The sequence below is a fragment of the Erinaceus europaeus genome, chromosome 21, assembly GCF_950295315.1.
Source record: "Erinaceus europaeus chromosome 21, mEriEur2.1, whole genome shotgun sequence".
Lineage (NCBI taxonomy): Eukaryota > Metazoa > Chordata > Mammalia > Eulipotyphla > Erinaceidae > Erinaceus > Erinaceus europaeus.
In genome coordinates, this window is record NC_080182.1 from 36,846,440 (window position 1) to 36,866,254 (window position 19,815).

The 19,815-nt window shown below is 51.3% G+C and overlaps 1 protein-coding gene across 2 annotated transcripts in view; it reads right to left on the reverse strand.

The window, feature by feature from the left end:
* Window positions 1-19,815, reverse strand: part of RFTN1 (raftlin, lipid raft linker 1) — a 273,063-nt gene that overhangs the window by 5,617 nt on the left and 247,631 nt on the right. For both annotated transcript variants that reach the window (XM_016191112.2, XM_060180858.1), the window contains exons 8-9: window positions 12,205-12,308; window positions 9,406-9,487 (exon numbers count right to left, since the gene is read on the reverse strand). In XM_016191112.2, the coding sequence (XP_016046598.1) occupies window positions 9,406-9,487; window positions 12,205-12,308 (186 nt within the window). The remainder of the gene's footprint in view (window positions 1-9,405; window positions 9,488-12,204; window positions 12,309-19,815) is intronic.

The window sequence follows — 19,815 nt, forward strand, 5'->3', positions numbered from 1 at the left end:
CCTTCCTCCCTCCCTCCTTCCCTTCCTTCCTCCCTTCCCTTGAAGACCAAAGGTCTCAGTTGCCATCACCCCATTTGACTGCTGCAGCCCCCAAGTAGCCATTAGCACCTGGGCAAATGAGTGTGGCTGTTTCCCAATAAAACCCAATCGACAAAAACAGGTGGTAGCTTAGATTTGGCCGGGTGCTATAGTCTACCCAGCTCTCCCTTAGGGCTGTTGCTGGGCATCAGTGATATGACCATCCCTGCAGTTGGGCCAGCACAGTGCCTGGCACAGGGCATGCTGACCGTGCTTGTCACTGCCACTGCAGGGCTGCTTTCCATTTCAGAGTCCCTGTGGCCCCGGGGCAGAGCACTGAGCCTGGGCCAGGAGAGGTGCTCACAGACTCTTTGTGGGATCCGTGAATGGATGGACGGGCGGCAGGATGGCCGCCCCGGCTGTTCTGACCTCACTGCACACCCAGGCGAAGCAGCCCTGTCGTTTCAGAAGCAAAGCAGAGCAGGTGGTGTAGCGAGAAGGCCTGGGCGCAGCACACACACCATTTCCAGCTGATCTCCAGGAAGAGAAATTAATTAAGGAAGGAAACAGGAGGGGGAAGTTCTGGGCCCTGCTGAGTAGGCTGAGTCACTCCGGAGGAAGCCAGTTTGGGGAGCTGTGTGTCTGGAATAAATCTGGAAAATGAGCTGGAGGTGGAAGCATGAAGAGTATTACAGAGAAGGCTGGGCCAAGTTGCAGCGGATACTATGTTCCATCCTGACCTCCCTGGGCAGACAACCTCACCAATAAGTCCTGGAACCCCACCTCTCCAGAGCCCTGCCCCACTAGGGAAAGACAGACACAGGCTGGGGGTGTGGGTCCACCTTCCAACATCCATGTCCTGCGGAGAAGCAGTTACAGAAGCCAGAGCTCCCACCTTCAGCATCCTCAAAAGAACTCCCAGAGGTGGGGAAATGTTAGGGGCAGTTGACCAGAGGGCTCTGAACTCCAACTCCATCAAGACCCGGAGAGCAAAGGAGGAAAAGGAAGGACATTCAGAAGTAACAATAGGTGTAAGTGTGACTTAGAATGGAAGGGAAGGCAGGGCCATAGGAGAAAATGGGCAGATATATGTATAAATGAGTAAGAGCCAGCTCCTATCTGTGACCTTGTGAGAACGACTGCAGTTTCCAGTGGGCAGAATGGGGACACAGGACTCGGGTGATGGGGAAGGTGTGGAGTTACACTCCCTGTGTCTCATAATTTTGTAAATCAATATTAAATCACTAAAATATGGAGAGAGAGAGAGAGAGAGAGAGAGAGAGAAGAAGGAGAAGAAGAAGGAGAAGGAGAAGGAGAAGGAGAAGGAGAAGGAGAAGGGGAAGGGGAAGGGGAAGGGGAAGGGGAAGGGGAAGCAGAAGCAGAAGGAGAAGGAGAAGGAGAAGGAGAAGGAGAAGGAGAAGGAGAAGGAGAAGGAGAAGGAGAAGGAGAAGGAGAAGGAGAAGGGGAAGGGGAAGGGGAAGGGGAAGGAGAAGCAGAAGGAGAAGGAGAAGGAGAAGGAGAAGGAGAAGGAGAAGGAGAAGGAGAAGGAGGAGAAGGAGAAGGGGAAGGGGAAGGGGAAGGGGAAGGAGAAGAACAAGAAGGAGGAGGAGGAACTGGGAGAACTCAGATATATTTGGCTGTGTTTATAAAAGAGGAATTTTTTTTTCTGTGCGCCAACAACTCTGCAAGGCCAACAGCCTACTCCTCCCACCCACCACAAGCAAATCTAAGGGAGTTCTCAGATCTTCCTGTGCAAAATTTCTTCTGAAGGTCCGAACCCCCAGGAGAGTCTCCACCTTGAGGGAGGCCAGTCTGCTGTGGGTGCATGGCTTGGCTCCACAGTAACAGAGGTAGGTGGGTGGGGGAATCGCACAGGTGCTCCTGGGAAGATGGTGGTTACGAAATCTCCCGATGAACCAGGTCCAGTTGAGGAATGCACCAAGAACAAGAAACCCAGCCCTTACCTGGCACAGTGCATGCCCTACCATGCACAAGGTCCTGGGTTCGAGCCCCAGGATGACATGGGTACAGCATGAATGTCACTAGGAGTAGGCTTCACTGACAGTGGTATCTCAGAGCCAGGCAGTGGTGTACCTGGTTGAGTGCACACAATACAGTGTGCAGGGACCTGGGTTCAAGCCTCTGCTCCTCACCTGCAGGGGGAAGCTCCGCTAGCTCTCCTTCCCTCTTAATCTCCCCCTCCCATCTCAATTTCTGTCTTTATCCAATAAATACAATTTTAAAAGATGCTGTGTCTCCCTCCTCAGACTATTGCTTCTTGTTGATAGTGGCGTCTCTCCTTTTTCTGCCTCCCCACCCCACCCCCTGAAAAATGACTGAAATATTGGGCTCAGGAAGTCACTCAGCAGTATTACACAGGTGGGAGGCTCTTGAATCTTTCCCTAGTGCTTGGGAGAGGGAGGGGGAGGGGGAGGCGGAGGGGGAGGGGGAGGCAGAGGGAGAGGGGGAGGCAGAGGCAGAGGGAGAGGGAGAGGGGGAGGCAGAGGCAGAGGGAGAGGGAGAGGCAGAGGGAGAAGGGGAGGGAGAGAGAGAGGGAGAGAGAGAGAGACACACACAGAGAGAGATCTCGATCTTGATCTATGTGAAGACCTGGGCAGACAAACACCAGAAGCAGAACCCTGACTGCAAGAATGGTCTGACAGGGAAGAAGGAAGAATCTTCTTCCCCTCATCTTGGATGGAGCTGGAAGGAATCATGTGAAGTGAAATAAGCCAGAAAGAGAAGGATGAAGATGGGATGACCTCACTCACAGACAGAAGTTAAGAAATTAGAACGGAAAGGGAAACACAAAGCTGAACTTGGAGTGGGCTTGATGTTTTGCACCAAAGTTAAGGACTCTGGTGTGTGGGTGGGGTGGGGGCTTTCAGGCCTGGTGCTGATGGTGGAGGAGGACCTGGGCTGGGGGTGAGAGTGTTTTGCGGAAAACTGAGGAATTTTACACATGCACCAACAACTGTATTTACTGTAAACTGTTAATCCCTCCAATAAACAAGGAGACTATAGACACCCTGATGAATACTGATGCCTAGACCCTCAACAAAAATCTTAGCAAATCAAATCCAACAGCATGGAGAGAGAATAATCCACCAGGACCAAGTGGGATTCATTCCATTGATGCAGCGATGGTCAACACGTGCACGTCAATTAGCATACTGCCCCCTGAGAATGGAAAGACAGAAAAACCACGTGGTCACATCGGCAGATGCTAAAAAACATTTACAAGATTCAGCTTCCATTTAGGATAATCACCCTCAGGAAACTGGGAAAGGAAGAAACATGTGTCAGTACAATAAAGCCACAGCTAACATCACATGCACTGGAGAAAGACCAAAAGCTTTCCCCTTAGAAGCCAGAAGCAGACGAGGATGTCCACTCTCCCGGATGGTGATGCTATTCAATACAGTCCTGGAGTCCTTGCCAACACTCAAGCAGGAGAGCGCTGCTGAGGGAATCCAGATGGGCAAGGGAGAGGTTAAGCTCTCACTTTTTGCAGATGGCATGTTAATATACCTAGAGAGCCCTAACACACACACACACACACACACACACACACACACACACACACACACCTACTAGAAACAATCAATGGAGTCAGTGGGGGTAGCAGGACATATAATCAATACAACAGAAATCAGTGACTTGTCCATCCGTAATACCCTAGAGATGCAAGGAGTTTGTCTGAGCTTCCTGCCATGGTCATTTCTTTGCACCTCACTTGGACCACACTGCTTTCAGCAAATACAGACTTAAACCTTCACCACTCTGTGACTCAGAGAAAAACAGAGGGTGTGTGTGTGTGTGTGTGTGCGGGGGGGGGGGGGGGGTCCTGCAGTGCTGACAGCTGGAGATGGGGCCTTGTAGCTACAGCCACAGTGGGGGCCCGTCTATGAAGGTTTTGCCACGTTGTGAATAAACCCTGAGCACGGTGCCAGGAAAAGCCAAGAGGTGCTATGTAAATTCAAAAGTACCTGCTCCCTTCACAGAGGTTCTGGCAGCAGACAGCTGTGTCAAATGAGACGCTTTCCTCCACATGCAGAGTTCTGAAATTTAACCCGTCTTGGGAGTTGTGGCTGAAACATGTTTGGATGAAATGCGTCCCAAAGATGTGACTATTCCATTAAAGGAGACAAGGGAAGTGAATATGGAGGTGTGGCCTGTTCACTACCTCACGCCTCCTCGAGACAACTCCCCCCCACGCTGGTTCCCTTAGGATACTGAGTGGGTTTTCCCTGCTGCCTCTTTTTTGGGGGTTTCCTCTCAGACGGCAGCACCTCAGACTCCCTGTGGCATTGGTTTGAGTGTCTTCTGTCCCAGAGCCTGGCTTCCCAACACTGGACTCTGTCTGACCCAATGGCGCCGACTCCAGCCCAGGTGTCAGCCTGCATCTCAAACCCAACTGGACGCTGACCTGGGACCCCAGTGTCACTGCAGCTGCCTCGAATGCTGGCCCTCTGGGTTCAGAGCCGTTGCCTGGGTACATGCAGCTGCCGCTGCCAGCACAGATTACAAACCCTAGAAGATTAATGGGGGTGTGGTGTGTGGGTGCATCCAATAGAAGGATACATTACTGTACACAAGGACCTGGGTTCAAGATCCCAGTCCCACCTACAGGGGGAAAGCTTCGCAAGCAGGGCTGCTGGTATTCATCTCTCTCTCTCTAACTCTCCCTTCCCCCTCAAGTTCTCTGTCTTTATCTAAAATAAATAAAGTAAATATGTTTTAAGAATAACCAGCAGCCAGGGAGACAACCCAATTGAAGGCAGGATAATCTTGCAAATAAAATCAAACTTAAAGAAAGCAAAGTCACTGCTCCCAAGTAGAGCCAGTATATTTTGCTTTTCTTTTCCCTAAGAAAAAAGCTGGTTAAACCAGTCTATATAGATAGCGCTCCAACAGGCATCAAGAAAAACCAAAGAAACAAAAACAGGGGTGAGGCTGCCTTGGCTGGGAGGCCCACAAGACTGAAACATCCAGGCTTTTGTATGTGACTATGACTTAGTTCAGATCCCAGTTCTGACACCAGTGTCTGTCCTCAGACATGCTGCTCATCTCAAGTCGCAACCCCCCCCCCCCATCTGTAGGTGGTTCAGTCCCCAGTGAGGGGCACACCTGTGGGGCCAGGTACACTTCAGCTGCTGTGCACAGCGCCCCCTGCAGCTGGCAGCTGGTCTGCCCACCATGCCACGTCACTCTCATATTACCACTTTCTTCCTTTTTCTTTCTCTCTTTTTTTCTAAAAACTTTTTCAAAAATATTTATTCCCTTTTGTTGCCTTTGTTGTTTTTATTGTTGTAGTTATTGATGTCACTGTTGTTGGATAGGACAGAGAGAAATGGAGAGAGGAGGGGAAGACAGAGAGGGGAAAGAAAGACAGACACCTGCAGACCTGCTTCACCGCCTCGAACCAGTATCCTAACGCTGCTCCTTGCGCTTTGCGCCACCTGCACTTAACCCGCTACACTAGCGCCCAACTCCCTCTCTCTCTCTGTTTTTCTTCCTTCCTTTCTCTCTTTCTTCCTTTCTCTCTCCCCCCCTCTTTTATTGGGTAAGTCAGAGAGAAACTGAGAGAGAAGGGGGATAGAGGTAGAGAGAGGCAGACTGCATCACCAAATGTGAAGCCCCCCCCCCCCAGGAGGGTCCAGGTGCTTAAACCTGGGTCCCTGCGCACAGTAACATCTGCTCTAAACCAGGTGCAACTCCGCCAGCCCCCCACCCCCCTTTAGTGCAGTGCCAGGGACTGACCCCAGGGCTGGTGCGCATCTGATAACCCCGTAAGCATCTTCCCAATTCATTTTTTGGTTCTCTGTTTCTTTGAAAGAGGTCAGAAAGAGAGACCGAGAGAGGAGAGACACTACCTTGTTATATAACATACTGGGAGTCAGGCTGTAGCGCAGTGGGTTAATCACAGGTGGCGCAAAGCGCAGGGACCGGCGTAAGGATCCCTGTTCAAGCCCCCGGCTCCCCACCTGCAGGGGAGTCGCTTCCCAGGCGGTGAAGCAGGTCTGCAGGTGTCTGTCTTTCTCTGCCCCCTTTCTGTCTTCCCCTCCTCTCTCCATTTCGCTGTCCTATCGACGACATCAATAACAACAATAATTACAACAATAATAAAAAAACACCAAGGGCAACAAAAGGGAAAATAAATAAATATAAAAAAATTAAATTAAATCATGTGCACCACCACCCAGCCTGTCTCCTACCTTCTATCTTCACACCTGTTTCCACCCCCACCCCTTTAAGCTGGGCACAGTCATGGTATTCAACAGCAATTATGACAGACCCTGAAACAGCACTGGTTTGAACTACCCGGGTCCACTTATGAGCCGATTTTCTTGTAAACAGAAGACCAAGTACAGTGTTGATGGCAGTGCGTCTCCTGTTGAGTCACTGTGAGAAGGCAGGAGGAGGAGTGGGGGGGGGGGAGAGATACCTGGTAGAACACACATCTCACCAAGCACAAAACTCCTTGAGAGGCTGCTTCTGTCACGTATTTCTCCTCTTACAGAGAAATCCCTATCACCCGCCCAAGCTGGTTTCCGCCCAGGAAGATCTACCTGCGAACAAGCCCTGGCCCTCTCAACTTACATTGAAACTGGATTCCAGAAGAATTTAAAGATGGGTGCTGTCTTTGTTGATCTCACAGCAACCTATGACACGGTCTGGCACCGTGGTCTCCTAGTCAAGATCTCAAGATGCCTGCCTCCATGGGTGGCCAACACTATATCGTTTCTTCTCCAAAACAGAAGATTCCGGGTACATCTGGGTGACAAGTCTAGCAGATGGAGACTTGTCTCAAGTGGCCTCCCCCAGGGCTCTGTTCTGGCTCCTACGCTATTTAATATTTACATCAATGACCTCCCAGAAACTTCTTCAAGGAAGTTCATCTACGCCGATGACATCTGCTGTGCAACTCAGGCATCCAAGTTCGACATCCTCGAGGAAACACTCACGAAAGACATGCCTCTGATATCTGATTACTGTAAAAAATGGCGACTAATTCCTAGCACTGCTAAAACGGTATCATCTGTTTTCCATCTACACCATGCCTCGGCCTCGCGTGAGCTTAATGTGCAGCTCGGCGATACGAGAATCCGGCATGAAGCCCAGCCAGTCTATCTTGGCGTTACTCTCGATCGCACCCTGTCATTTCACGAACATCTCATAAAAACTGCAGCAAAGGTGGGCGCGAGGAATAACATCATTGCAAGACTGGCCAGCTCCTCATGGGGCGCGAGCGCTTCCACACTGCGATCATCATCTCTGGCATTATGCTATTCCACTGCAGAATACTGTGCCCCAGTATGGTTCCGTAGCCCCCATGTCCACTTGGTCGATTCCAAATTATATTCCTCCATGAGGATAATTTCTGGAACCATCCGTTCCACCCCGGTTCCATGGCTGCCAGTTCTTAGCAACATCGCCCCGCCAGATATTCGTCGGGATGCGGCATCATCTAAGTTCATTTCCCACGTCTACGCTCGACCGGACCTGCCAATATACGCGGAGATCTTCGCCCACCCTGTCCAACGCTTGACGTCTCGTCACCCAATCTGGTCCCCTACGCCTACACTGAACTTCTCTGTTCCAGACTCTTGGAAACAGAGTTGGCAGTCAGCTGAGGTAAAGAACAAACACCTCATCACAGACCCCTGCAAGCGTCAACCCGGCTTTGACCTAGCACGTTATGATCGGGCCCTCCTCAATCGCTATCGAACAGGCCATGGCCGGTGCGCCGCTATGTTCCATCGCTGGGGAGCCAGAGACGACCCGAACTGCCCCTGCGGCTACAGACAGACTATGACCCACATAGTCAACGACTGCCACCTCTCCAGATTCAAAGGAGGTTTCAAAACTTTACATAAGGCTCAACCTGATGCTGTTGACTGGCTACAGAAGAAGGGCAAACGCTAGAAGAAGAAGAACACCAGACAGTGCCAGGGGGAAGCTCCATGGGCAACGGAACAGGGCTATACAGTCTCTTTGTCTCTGTCTCTGCGTCTCTCTAGGTAACATGTGAATACCTTGGGCAGGGAAGGTGGCTCACCAGTACTGAGCGTGTGGTGTGGGAGGCCCTGTGATCATACCCTGCCCCGGCCAGGCTCTGAGCTCTGTGTCACCCACGCGCTGAGCAGCAAACCGTCTGGCCTTAAGGACATGCTCTAGATTTTGAGCAGCTCTGGGGAGAGGTTTTGGACCCAGCAACCAAGCTGCAAGTGAAGCAGGGGGCACAATGCCAGGGCCACCCCGGCCGGTGTCTGAGACTGGGGTGTCACTACGCTAGAACTGACAGTGATCCGGGCCAATTCATCTCCCAGCCGGAGGCTGACTGCTCCTAGTGGCTAATGGTGGATTGGGTAGCTGCCTTCCAGTGCTTGATGCTGTCACCTGTCACATTAGCGTCTCAGAGCTTGGAGACAGGCCTTCCTCTGCCCACCGCCCCATCTGGCTTCAAGGCACCATTTCCTTGGCATTCTTCCCATGAGTGCAACCCCCGCCCCCATTTATTGGCTGGTGAGGAGCTGCTCCAATCTGTTCGCTTGCTTGGTGCTCCTGTCCAAGCTCCGTGTCCAAAGGAAGAACCGAGAGTGGGAACACGGTGACAGTGCCAGGTGGGAGGAGAGGAGCAAGTCTGGTGGGTTCTGCCCATCACCATGGCCCTGGTCACAGAAGGTGTCACCTGACTCCAGCTTTGGCAGAGTCCCTCTATTTGCTGACTTCTTCCTGAGTAGCTGGTGACCTCCCACCCCAAGACAAGAACCCACCAGCTGCTCAGTGAGGATGAAGCATTCAAATCCTCTTTTAGGGAACAGGAGAAATTCTGAGAATGGCCACCACGTCTGTGTATCCATGGGCCCTGTTCACATAAGGTCCAGAGTGGGAGCAAAGGCCCTTGGTGACCCCTAGGGCAGCCTGGCCTCTGTCTCCAATAGCCTCCATCACTCAAGGGGCTCTGGAGAGGCCACTCTGTCAAGACCACCGAACTCTCACGTCCTGAGAGACCTAGCAAGCAGGCCAGGCCTCCAGCTGGCTTGGAATGAGACGAGGCTGCAGAGAAGCTGGGCCCCAGCTCAAACCCTCCCGCTCCTCTGCTCAGGCTTCAGCCGACTTCATTCCTAATGGAGTCTGTCAGGGGTACCTCACTCCTCTTTCTGGTGGGAACCACGGGAGCCTGGCGACAAGGCCCTCCGGAGGCCTCATCTGGTCCCCGACTCAGGCCAGATTCACTCTGCCAAGAGATGCAGGTGTCCTAGGCGCTTCGAACCCATGGAAGTTGAAGCAGGCTGCCCACCTAAGCGCCACAGAAAGCCTTGGTGCAGACAGTGCCCTGAGACAAAAAGCCCTGCTTTCCACAGGAGGAAGGCCACTCACCTTTGAGTCCTTTTTCTTCATCTTCTGAGGTAGGCAGGGTCTCTGAAGAAAGACAATCTGCTTGGTGGATACATTGCCCTCCCTGCAACACACAGAGGCCGAGGGTGAGTCCTGGTGACCTGAGGCAGCCCTGGGCCACTCACCCTGGTTTGCAGGGCCAGCCCAGGAGCCTTCCCAGAGGCCTCTTGGGAAGCCTTGTGGGCGGCCCTGCAAAGTCAGCTCACTAACTGCAAACCTCCCTTCCCTTGATGGGAAATAACAAACCAACAGCTCAGCCAAAGGATGACAAATTGGATTCTTCAATGCCTCTCCAGGGGTGGGGGGCCTCCCCTTTCCAATCCATCTGAGCTAATGAGGCCGCAGAGGAGCCTGGTGTCCGGGGGTGGGCAGGAAGTGGGGTCCTGATTCGCTCCCCTGTGCAGCATGGCCTGTACTGCCCCACAGGCAGAGAGGGGGTGCGGGGCGGGCACAGGGCAGCAGCTGAGGTGCACAAAGTGGGCGGGGATTGTTCACCTTTCGAGCACACTGACAGAGCGTGCGGTCCTTTCTCTGGGCAAGACAAAGCCCCGCACAGCTGCCTCTGAGGATGCCCCCAACATGCGCTGGGCCCCATCTTCTTCCTATCTCCTTCCATCTAGTCTCCAGATGCCCTGTTTGCTGAGCCAGTGTGTTCCACTAGGTGGAGTCTGAGAGGGAGAGGATCAGTATTTTCTCTCGTTCCAGAGCCGGTCTGTCTGATGGTCACATACATACTGGTGCAGCTACACCTCCCCACAGCCAAGACTCCAAGGAATCGGACAGACACGCTCTCAAGGAGCAGGTGCAAAATGCGGGCTGAGTTTCGACTCAGACCCGGCTGCCTGTGTGCACTCTGCGGGAACAGCCAGTCAAGCGAGCAGGTGTGAGCAGCCTCCACTACCTGGGAGCTGGCCACACCCTTGGGCCAAGTGGATAGTCAGCTGGCTTTTCACCTTCACAGAAGTTTCACTGTGACTCTGGTCCTGTGGAGCCGAGGACAGGGCAGGCTTTCTTCCACTTACAGACGGGGAAACAGATTCACAGAAGCTGCCTGTCTTGTCCAAAGCAAACACTCAACAGCTGACAGATCAAAGTTCATTCCCCTCAGATGCATCACCTGGTACACACAGAATTCTTGCCAATAGAGGGGCCAGGCAGCAGCGTACCTGGTTAAGCACACACATCACAGCGCACAAAGACCCAGGTTCAAGCCCCTGGTCCCCACCTGCAGGAGGAAAGCTTCACGAGTGGTGAAGCAGGGCTGCAGGTGTCTGTTTCTTTCCCTCTATATCTCCCTCTCCCCTCTCAATTTCTATCTCTATCCAGTAATACATTTTTAAAAATTAAAAAAGATTTTTTTTTTTTTGCCTCCAGTGTTATTGCTTGGGCTCAGTGTTTGCACTACAAATCCACTGCTCCTGGAGGCTATTTTTTCCCTTTTGTTGCCCTTATTGTTTATCATTGTTGTTGTTATTATTGTTGTCATCGATACCATTGTTGTTGGGATAGGACAGAGAGAAATCGAGAGGGTAAGGGAAGACAGAGAGGGGGAGAGAAAGACAGACACCTGCAGACCTGCTTCACCATCTGTGAAGTGACTCCCCTGCAAGTGGGGAGCTGGGGGCTTGAACTGGGATCCTTATGCCAGTTCTTGCGCTTTGCACCATGTGCGCTTAACCTGCTGCACTACCACTCGACTCCCAATTTTATTTATTTATTTATTTATTTATTATTTATTTTCCCTTTTGTTGCCCTTGTTATTTAACATTGTTGTGGTTATTGTTGTTGTTGTTGGATAGGACAGAGAGAAATGGAGAGAGGAGGGAAGACAGAGAGGGGGAGAGAAAGACAGACACCTGCAGACCTGCTTCACTACCTGTGAAGTGACTCCCCTGCAAGTGGGGAGCTGGGGGCTTGAACTGGGATCCTTATGCCAGTTCTTGCGCTTTGCACCATGTGCGCTTAGACTGCTGCGCTACCACTCGACTCCCAATTAATTAATTAATTAATTAATTAATTATTTTCCCTTTTGTTGCCCTTGTTCTTTAACATTGTTGTGGTTATTGATGTTCTAGTTGTTGGATAGGACACAGAGAAATGAAGAGAGGAGGGGGAGACAGAGAGGGAGAGAAAGGCGGACACCTGCAGACCTGCTTCACCGCTTATGAAGCGACTCCCCTGCAGGTGGGGAGCCGGGGGCTCGAACCGGGATCCTTCCTCCCGTCCTTGCGCTTTGCGCCATGTGCCCTTAACCTGCTGCACCACTGCCGGACTCCCCCCTTTTTTTTTTTAATCCCCTTTATGTGAAGGTCAGGGAAGCAGCTCAGTAGTAGAACACCAGCCTGTATAGAGGAGGCCCTGCGTTCAGTCGCCAGCAGCGCACACACTCTACCAAAACAAATAACATCATAAAAGGTGGAACCATGCTCTGTGTTTCCTCTCTCACTGTGAAATTAATTCCACCTCGAAGGCTGTTTTGAGGATTCGATGGGTTTTATACACAGCCGGCTCATCTCTGACATGGTGGGTGGTATCCACTGACCAAGGCCTCTCATGCTGGAGCCGGTGTGGGACGACTGCGGGGGGGGGGGGGGGGGGGGGGGGTCGGTCCCAGAAGTTGAAGTCTTGGCCTTATCACTTCCCAGAAGATTTTATGGCACCAGGCAGCCTCACAGGCTTGTCACAGGCTTAGAGACATCCTGGACCGGAAGGACAGTGCTGAGCGTAGAGGCCGTTTCTAATGGCAGTGGCGATGGCGATGGCGGTGACTGTGATGGTTACCTGGTGGTCTTGATGACCGGAGTGGGCAGCACGCAGGTGAGTTGCCAGCCGTAGGCCGCCAGCGAGTTGAGTAGAGGGACGTAGTCTGTTTGCACCTCCACGCCCTGGGGGAGAAGAAAGGCCAGGGTGAGATGGCGGGGCGACGGAGGGGGGCTGTTGGCAGCAGAGGAGCAAGGGGCAGGGGCTGCAGCTCCTGGATGCTGAGAGAACGAAGCCAGATCCCCCCCAAAGGGGATTTCAGCCTGGACCTCGGCCGTGCCTGCGCCACTCCTGCTGACTTCCTTGCACCCTGTTCTGGACAAGCAGCCTCCCGTGAGTGTCGCACTGAAGATACACAGTGACCCTGGTCATGGACCCTGGTGACTCTGGAGCACGTGGTAGGGACTTAAATGACACTGGGAAGAGGTGGAGTCACTCAGCGCAGCCACTGCACCAACATACTGCCACACAGACACACAGGCCACACACGTCACGTATGTCACACACAGGCCACACACAGGCCACACATGTCACGTATGTTGCACACAGGCCACACACATGTCACAATACACCAGACACACAGGCCACACATATAAGCACACACACAGCACATGTCAAACACACGTGTACTGCACACACCACATGCAACACACTCCCATCACACACTACGTGCACACACACGACACAGTACATATGGATCACAATCCTATTCGTACTACATGCATAGTACACACACACCCTTACCCATCACCACACAGATGAACACTAAACACACACACACTATTCACTTACTCCACACACATTAACACACAGAACACCACACAGCATACATCCCCCACAGCCACAAGCACACACACTGCCCAGTACACACCCCACATGAACACACCAAGTGCACCACCATCCTCCACACCCACTGCACTCACATCACATCAAGAGCTGCCTCCCTCCCCCAACAGTTTCCTCTGCGTTTCATGTCCTACCATAAAGGGGCAAATGGGAGTCTGGCACCAGCACAGTGGGTTAAGCGCACATGGCAGAAAGCGAAAGGACCGGCATAAGGATCCCAGTTCAAGCCCCTGGCTCTCCACCTGCAGGGGAGTCGCTTCACAGGCGGTGAAGCAGGTCTGCAGGTGTCTGTCTTTGTCTCTCCCTCTCCGTCTTCCCCTCCTCTCTCCATTTTTCTCTGTCTTATCCAACAACGACATCAATAACAACAACAATAGTAACCACAACAACAATAAAAAAACAAGGGCAACAAAAGGGAAAAATAAATAAATATATTAAAAATACAAAGAGGTAAATGAAGGCCACTGTGATTTCTTTCAAATCTAGGAAGCTGGAGAAGATCTGTGTATGCCCTTCAACTGAAAATCTCAAGTCTTGGGGCCGGGTGGTGGTACAGTGGTACACCTGGTTGAGGACCCAGGTTCAAGCCCCCATCTCCACCTGCAGGAGGAAAGCTTTGTGAGTGGTGAAGCAGGGCTGCAGGTGTCTCTGTCTCTCTCCCTCTCTATCACCCCTTCCCTCTCAATTTCTGGATGTCTCCATTCAAGAAAGATAAGAAAAAGAAAAAAGAAATTCTCGGTCTTGTTCCCACAGGGAGAGAAGCCGGCTATGGGCTCACTTCCTCTGCAGCAGGCCCAAGTCCTCACTCTGGGTTCCTCACTGGGACAAGAAGCACAGGCTCTTGTCCCTGTGGACGCTCCCCCCCCCCCCCCCCCCCCCCGTCAGACTGTTTTCTCATTGTTAAGCTTCAGAACACCACAGACATTTGTCAGACTCCTCCCAAATAGAGGGGCCAGGCAGTTCAGTCGGTGTGAGAGAGCCGTGCTGGGGGAGGTGACTGAGCCCAGCGGCCAGGCCAGGCAGGCCAGGCAGTGTGAGAGCCAAGTCGGTGGGGTGGACTAACATCAGCCTCCTGCTTGGGGTTCACTGCCCAGCACACTCACATGCAAACACATCAGATGGCAATGGGCCCCAGTGGATGGGCTGCCAAGGTCAGCAGAAGAAAGGCTGCGGGCCCTGGACTGGGAGGCTGTCTGGGGCCCCTAGGGTGAGCAGAGATCTGACTGGGTGAGAAGGGGCATTCCAGGAGGCCACCCCACACCTCAGCCGCGCTCATCAGCGGACTGGGCCAGCCCTGCCTCCTCAAAGGGCTTTTCAGGCTCAGCCACTTGCTCCTTCTGCAGCCTCAGTTGCCTCTAGGGGCAGAACGTGTTGGTTTATGTGAGCAGTTCAAGGGTCTGACCCCTGAACCAGCAGCATCTGCTTCCTCCGGGAGTTTGCCAGAAATGCAGAGTCATCTTGCGACCTCCTCCTGACCTAGCAGACCAGGAACCCTGGATGGGACCCAGGGGTGCACGGATCTGTGTGTTAAAAAGCCATCCCTGGGGCCAGGTCGTGGTGTACCTGGCTAAGTGCACACAGTACTAAGTGCAAGGATCCTGGTTCGAGCCCCTGGCTCCCCACCTGCAGGGACACACTTCACAAACAGTGGAGCAGATCTGTATCTGTATCTCTCTCTCTCTCTCTCTCTCCTCCTATCTTTCTCTCTCTTCTCTCAATTTCTCTCTGTCCTATCCAATAAACGGAAACATGGTCACCAGGAGCCGTGGATTTGTAGTGCTGGCACCACTGATAACCCTGTAGGAAAGAAAGAAAGAAAGAAAGAAAGAAAGAAAGAAAGAGAAAGGAAAGAAGGGAGGAAAAAAAGAAAGTGCAAAAGAGAAGGAAGAAAAACCCTCCCCAAAGCTCTGATGCAGCTGAATCCAAAAAGTGCCGTCCAGTTCCTCTGCCCAACAAAAGGAGCCCGGGATTCTGAGGTCAGAGGCCACTAGCTATCCCCTCCACCCAACCTTCTCCGTTGTTCGTCATTTTCTGTGTGCAGAACCAAAGTGGAGAGACTATGGAAAGGTCAGTTCTATTAGAAACGCTGCCTGGACATTCACCTTTTGTTTGATGTATGGCATGAAAAGATTGCCCCTTCTGTAAGGAATCTCTCTAGTTGGGTGGTGGTTTCTTTTGCTGTGCAGAAGTTTTTCAATTTGATGTAGTCTCATTGGTTTATTTTTGTTTTTCTTGCGAATAGACCTGAGTCATTGAAGACACCTATAAATTGAAGATGCCTAGACTGAACAGACGTTTTCCAGATGGGGGTAGATAGCATAGTGGTTATGCAAAGAGACTGTCATGCCTGAGGCTCCAAAGTCCCAGGTTCAACACCCCACACACCACCATAAGCCGGAGCTGAGCACTGCTCTGGTGTTTCTCTCTGTGTCTTTCTCTCTCTGCATCTCTCTCAAAAATAAAGACAATACTTTAAAAAATGAGTTTCTTTTTTTTTTCTTCTAAAAAAGGAGTTTGCCAATGCTTTCCTTCATGTATTTGATGGTTTCTGGTTTAACGCCCAAGTCTTTGATCCATTTAGAGCTGACTTTCGTTCCTAGTGAGATGAGGTGGTTCAATTTCATTCTTTGACTCCAGGGTTATTGCTGGGGCTCAGTGCCCGCACCATGAATCCATTGCTCCTGGAGGCCATTTCCGCCCCTTTTGTTGCCCTTGTTGTTGTAGCCTCGTTGTGGTTATTATAGTTGTTGTTGATGTCATTGTTGTTGGATAGGACAGAGAGAAATGGAGAGAGGAGGGGAAGACAGAGAGGGGGAGAGAAAGACAGACACCTGCAGACCTGCTTCACCGCCTGTGAAGCGACTCCCCTGCAGGTGGGGAGCCCAGGCCGAACAGGGATCCTTACGCCGGTCCCTGCGCTTTGCGCCATGTGCAGTTACCCCGCTGCACTACCACCCGACCCCCCAATTTCATTCTTCTGCATGCTTCAACTTAACTAACACTTTTAACTTTTCCTAACACTATTTGTTAAAGAGATTTGTGGACCTTTGGAGGTGGGGCTACAAGCAGCAGCAACTGTGTTTCTCTTCTCCCCTCCCCTCCCCTCCTCCCCTCCCCTCCCCCTCCCCTCTCCTCTCAGTGGTCAACTAGGAACACCAAAAGAGACCACCTGAGACAGCAACAAGACAGGACTAGAGCGACTTCAGGAACCCACCAAATCACCAGTGAGTGCAAACACGTGTGGCTCGTGGACAGAGAGGAGCCTAGGGAGAGATTAAGGGGCTGGTAACAGTCCCGCAGTTGACTAGTTGAGAACCCACCTCCAGTCTGTTTCACCAACAAGGGGAAGGCTGTTAAAGACAGCCTTTCTCCATTTAATATTTTGGGACTCATTGTCAGAAAATTAGATGTCCATAGGTGTGGGGGATAATTTCTGGGTTCTTAATTCTATTCCACTGGCCACTGTGTCTATTTTTGTTCCAATACCAGACAGTTTTGATGACAATAGCCTTATAATGTAGTTTGAGACCCAGTAGTGTGATGCCTCCAGTTTTGTTCTATTCTTCTCAAGATTGCCTCTGGAGATTCTAGGCATTTTATGATCCCAGATGAACTTTCACAGCACTTGTTCTAGTCTCTTAAAGAAATGTGATGGGGCTTTGTACTGTATGTATATGACTCTGGGAAGAACAGTCATTTTGATGTTAACTTTTCCAACCGTGAGCATGGGATCTATTTCCACTTCCTTGAATAGTCACTTGTAATTTTCAGCATACAAGTCCTTCTTATCTTTTGTTGGGTTCGCTCCTAGATATCTGACTGTTTTTTTCTGTGTGTGTGTGTGTGGGGGGGGAGGTCCTGGTGTACAATGATGGGCCTGACTTGAGAGGAGGACTGCTTTGCAGACACCTATCCTGGTGAGATGAAGAATTGTGCCCATGTGTCAGCGACTTCACTGTGAACCATTAACTTCCTAATAATAATAATAAAAAAGGATAAAAAACAACAACAAGAAATGCTGCCTGGGGGAGAGGAGAGTGTCAAGGGGAGGGAGGAGCGGGGGGAGGGGAAACACGGAGAAGAAGGGAAGAAAAGAGACAGAAAAAAAGGGAAGAAAACAGGCAGTAACTTGGATCCACTGGCATATCAGATTTCAGGCTCAGGGCAAAAAGGAAAAAAGGAAAAAAAAAACCACTAGTATAGCCACAGGCCCTTTGGAATATAACTAAAATATGCCTACTAGCTATCTACAAAATGAAGAATCCCCCCCACCCCAACTCTGCATCTGCACTACTCCAGCCCTTAGGTCCATGATTGGTCAACAATTTGTTTGGCTTTGTATGTTAACTCTCTTTTCAGCCACCAGGTTCCAGATGCCATCAGGATGCCAGCCAGGCTTCCCTGGACAGACAACCCCACCAATGTGTCCTGGAGCCCTGCTTCCCCAGAGGCCTGCCCCACTAGGGAAAGAGAGAGGCAGGCTAGGAGTATGGATCAACCTGTCAACACCCATGTTCAGCAAGGAAGCAATTACAGAAGCCAGACCTTCCACCTTCTGCATCCCACAAGGACCCTGGGTCCGTACTCCCACAGGGTTAAAGAATAGGAAGGCTATCAGGGGAGGGGTGGGATACGGAGTTCTGGTGGTGGGAATTGTGTGAAGTTGTACCCTTCTTATCCTATGGTTTCGTCAATGTTTCCTTTTTATAAATAAAAAGTTTAAAAAAAGAAAAGAAAATTTTTTTAAAAAGTTAAAAAAAAGTTAAAAAAAAAAAAAGAAAAGGCATGGGGTTCAAGAGTTAGCTCACCCAGCAAAACACATGATTTATCACACATGAGGACCTGGGTTCAAGTCCCCAACACTAGATGGCAGCTTCACAAGCAGTGAGCAAGTGTTTAGTATTTCTCTCTCTCTCCCTCTCTGTCTCTCACCTCTATTTAGAAAAACAAACAAACAGACCCTGGACCAGTGGAGTCGGTCAAAAAGGGAGGAAGGCAGAAGGGGAGGGGTGAGAAAAGAAACTATAACCAATTCAGGAAGGGCAACAGGAAGGGACCCCATTCGGATCCTATCCCTGACTCCTTCCCTGCCCCAGACCAAAAACAATGGTCCAGTGCCCCCCCCCCTTCTGCAGGGCTCCTGGCAATTCACCTACTTTCTGGACTTTGGGGGTTAGTACCTCTCCAGGCTGGGCAGGGCCCTTCTTGCCAAGGCTGCTGTTTATTTGAGAACCCAGCCCCACACCAGCCTCCATCCCTGATTGAAAGAGAACTAAGAGTTGTAAAAGGAAGAGGTGTGGGGTGGGGTGGTGGCGCACCGGGTTAAGCATGAGGACCCTCGCAAGGATCCTGGTTCGAGCCCCCTCTCCCCCAGCTCCCCACCTACAGGGGGGTCGCTTCACAAGCAGGTCTACAGGTCTTTCTCTCTCCCTATCATCCTCTCCTCTCTCAATTTCTTTCTGTCCTATCAACAACAACAACAACAACAGCAACAAAGGCCACAGGAGCAGTGGATTCATAGTGCAGGCGCCCAGTCTCATCAATAACCGTGGAGGCAAAAAAAAAAAAAAGGTTGGGGGAGGCGTTTGGGGACTAGGGAGGGGCAGCTGTTAAATCCACACTTCCAAGCCTGGCAGGGTTATGATTACTTGGGCCTATCAAGAATAACCTTCCCACTTTATCAAGGAGGGTGACAAGCCCACCACAATCAGACCGTAGCCATGGCAACCAGGACAAGCTCTGGCTCCTCACGGAGCCCTGAGAGGCTGAGAGGCTGGATGGAGTCCTTTCACTGGTGCCCGTGCTGGGTTTTCTCTGCAGGCAGGCACCCCGAGCCGAGAGACAATGGACAGACCCCCAGCTGCAGCCTGACCTGCCTGATCCCACCAGTCCCTGTGAGCCCGGCTGCTTCTACTGCTTCCGCTCTTATTTCATTGTGTCTCTCTCGTAAAGAGCAAACCAGCAGGAGCAGGATTTCTCCCAAACAGCATTTCCCCCCTCAGAGTAGGTGACGTCAGCTGGCGGTGGGGAAGAGAATCTGAGAGACTATGTAGAGGAAGAGGGAAAACACCCTGAAACATGTCCCTGCTTGAGACAGCCAGGGTCCCTTTTCCAGTGCTCAGAGCTGGTTGCCACACTGGGAGCTGAAAAGCAAAAGGGGTGGGGTGGGACACTCCCCCAGGCCCGCCCGCTCTATCTGGGCTGGGCTGGATTGAATTAAAGCTCCACGTGGCTCTCCAGAAGCATCGATCAAAGTGGGTTTGCAGATTATGGGTGCAGTTGGGAGGCAGAAGAGGGCTCTTCCAGACTATGACAGGAGCCCAATGCCACCAGTGGAGAAGGCTTTCAAGTCCATTAGCAAAGAGAGGCTGTGGGAAGCCCAGGGTGGAAGGCCCTCTTTGATCTGCCTTTCTGTGACACTCCAGCGAAGGGGAGAAAGCACAAACATCACTCCAACGCCAGCCTGCTTATCAAACAACAAGACATTCTTCCTGGGAGGAGGAGCAAACAGTTTTAATTAACTCTCCCCTCTCCTGTGTTGAGCCATAATCTCTGATCACACCTGGAGCACTGGGGCAAGAAAGGACTGCAACTTGCATTCTTTTTTCCCACGTGTACAAAAGGAATTCATTTGTATTTATGACTTTATTTTTCTGGTCTTTGTTCCTTGTTAATTTCTCTGTTGGTCACAAATCAGCTAAAGAAACAGACATCTAACACAACCTTCTCTTGCCCTCCAAAACTGATGACAATCCAGTCAACTGAAAAATACATTTGTCTTTTGAT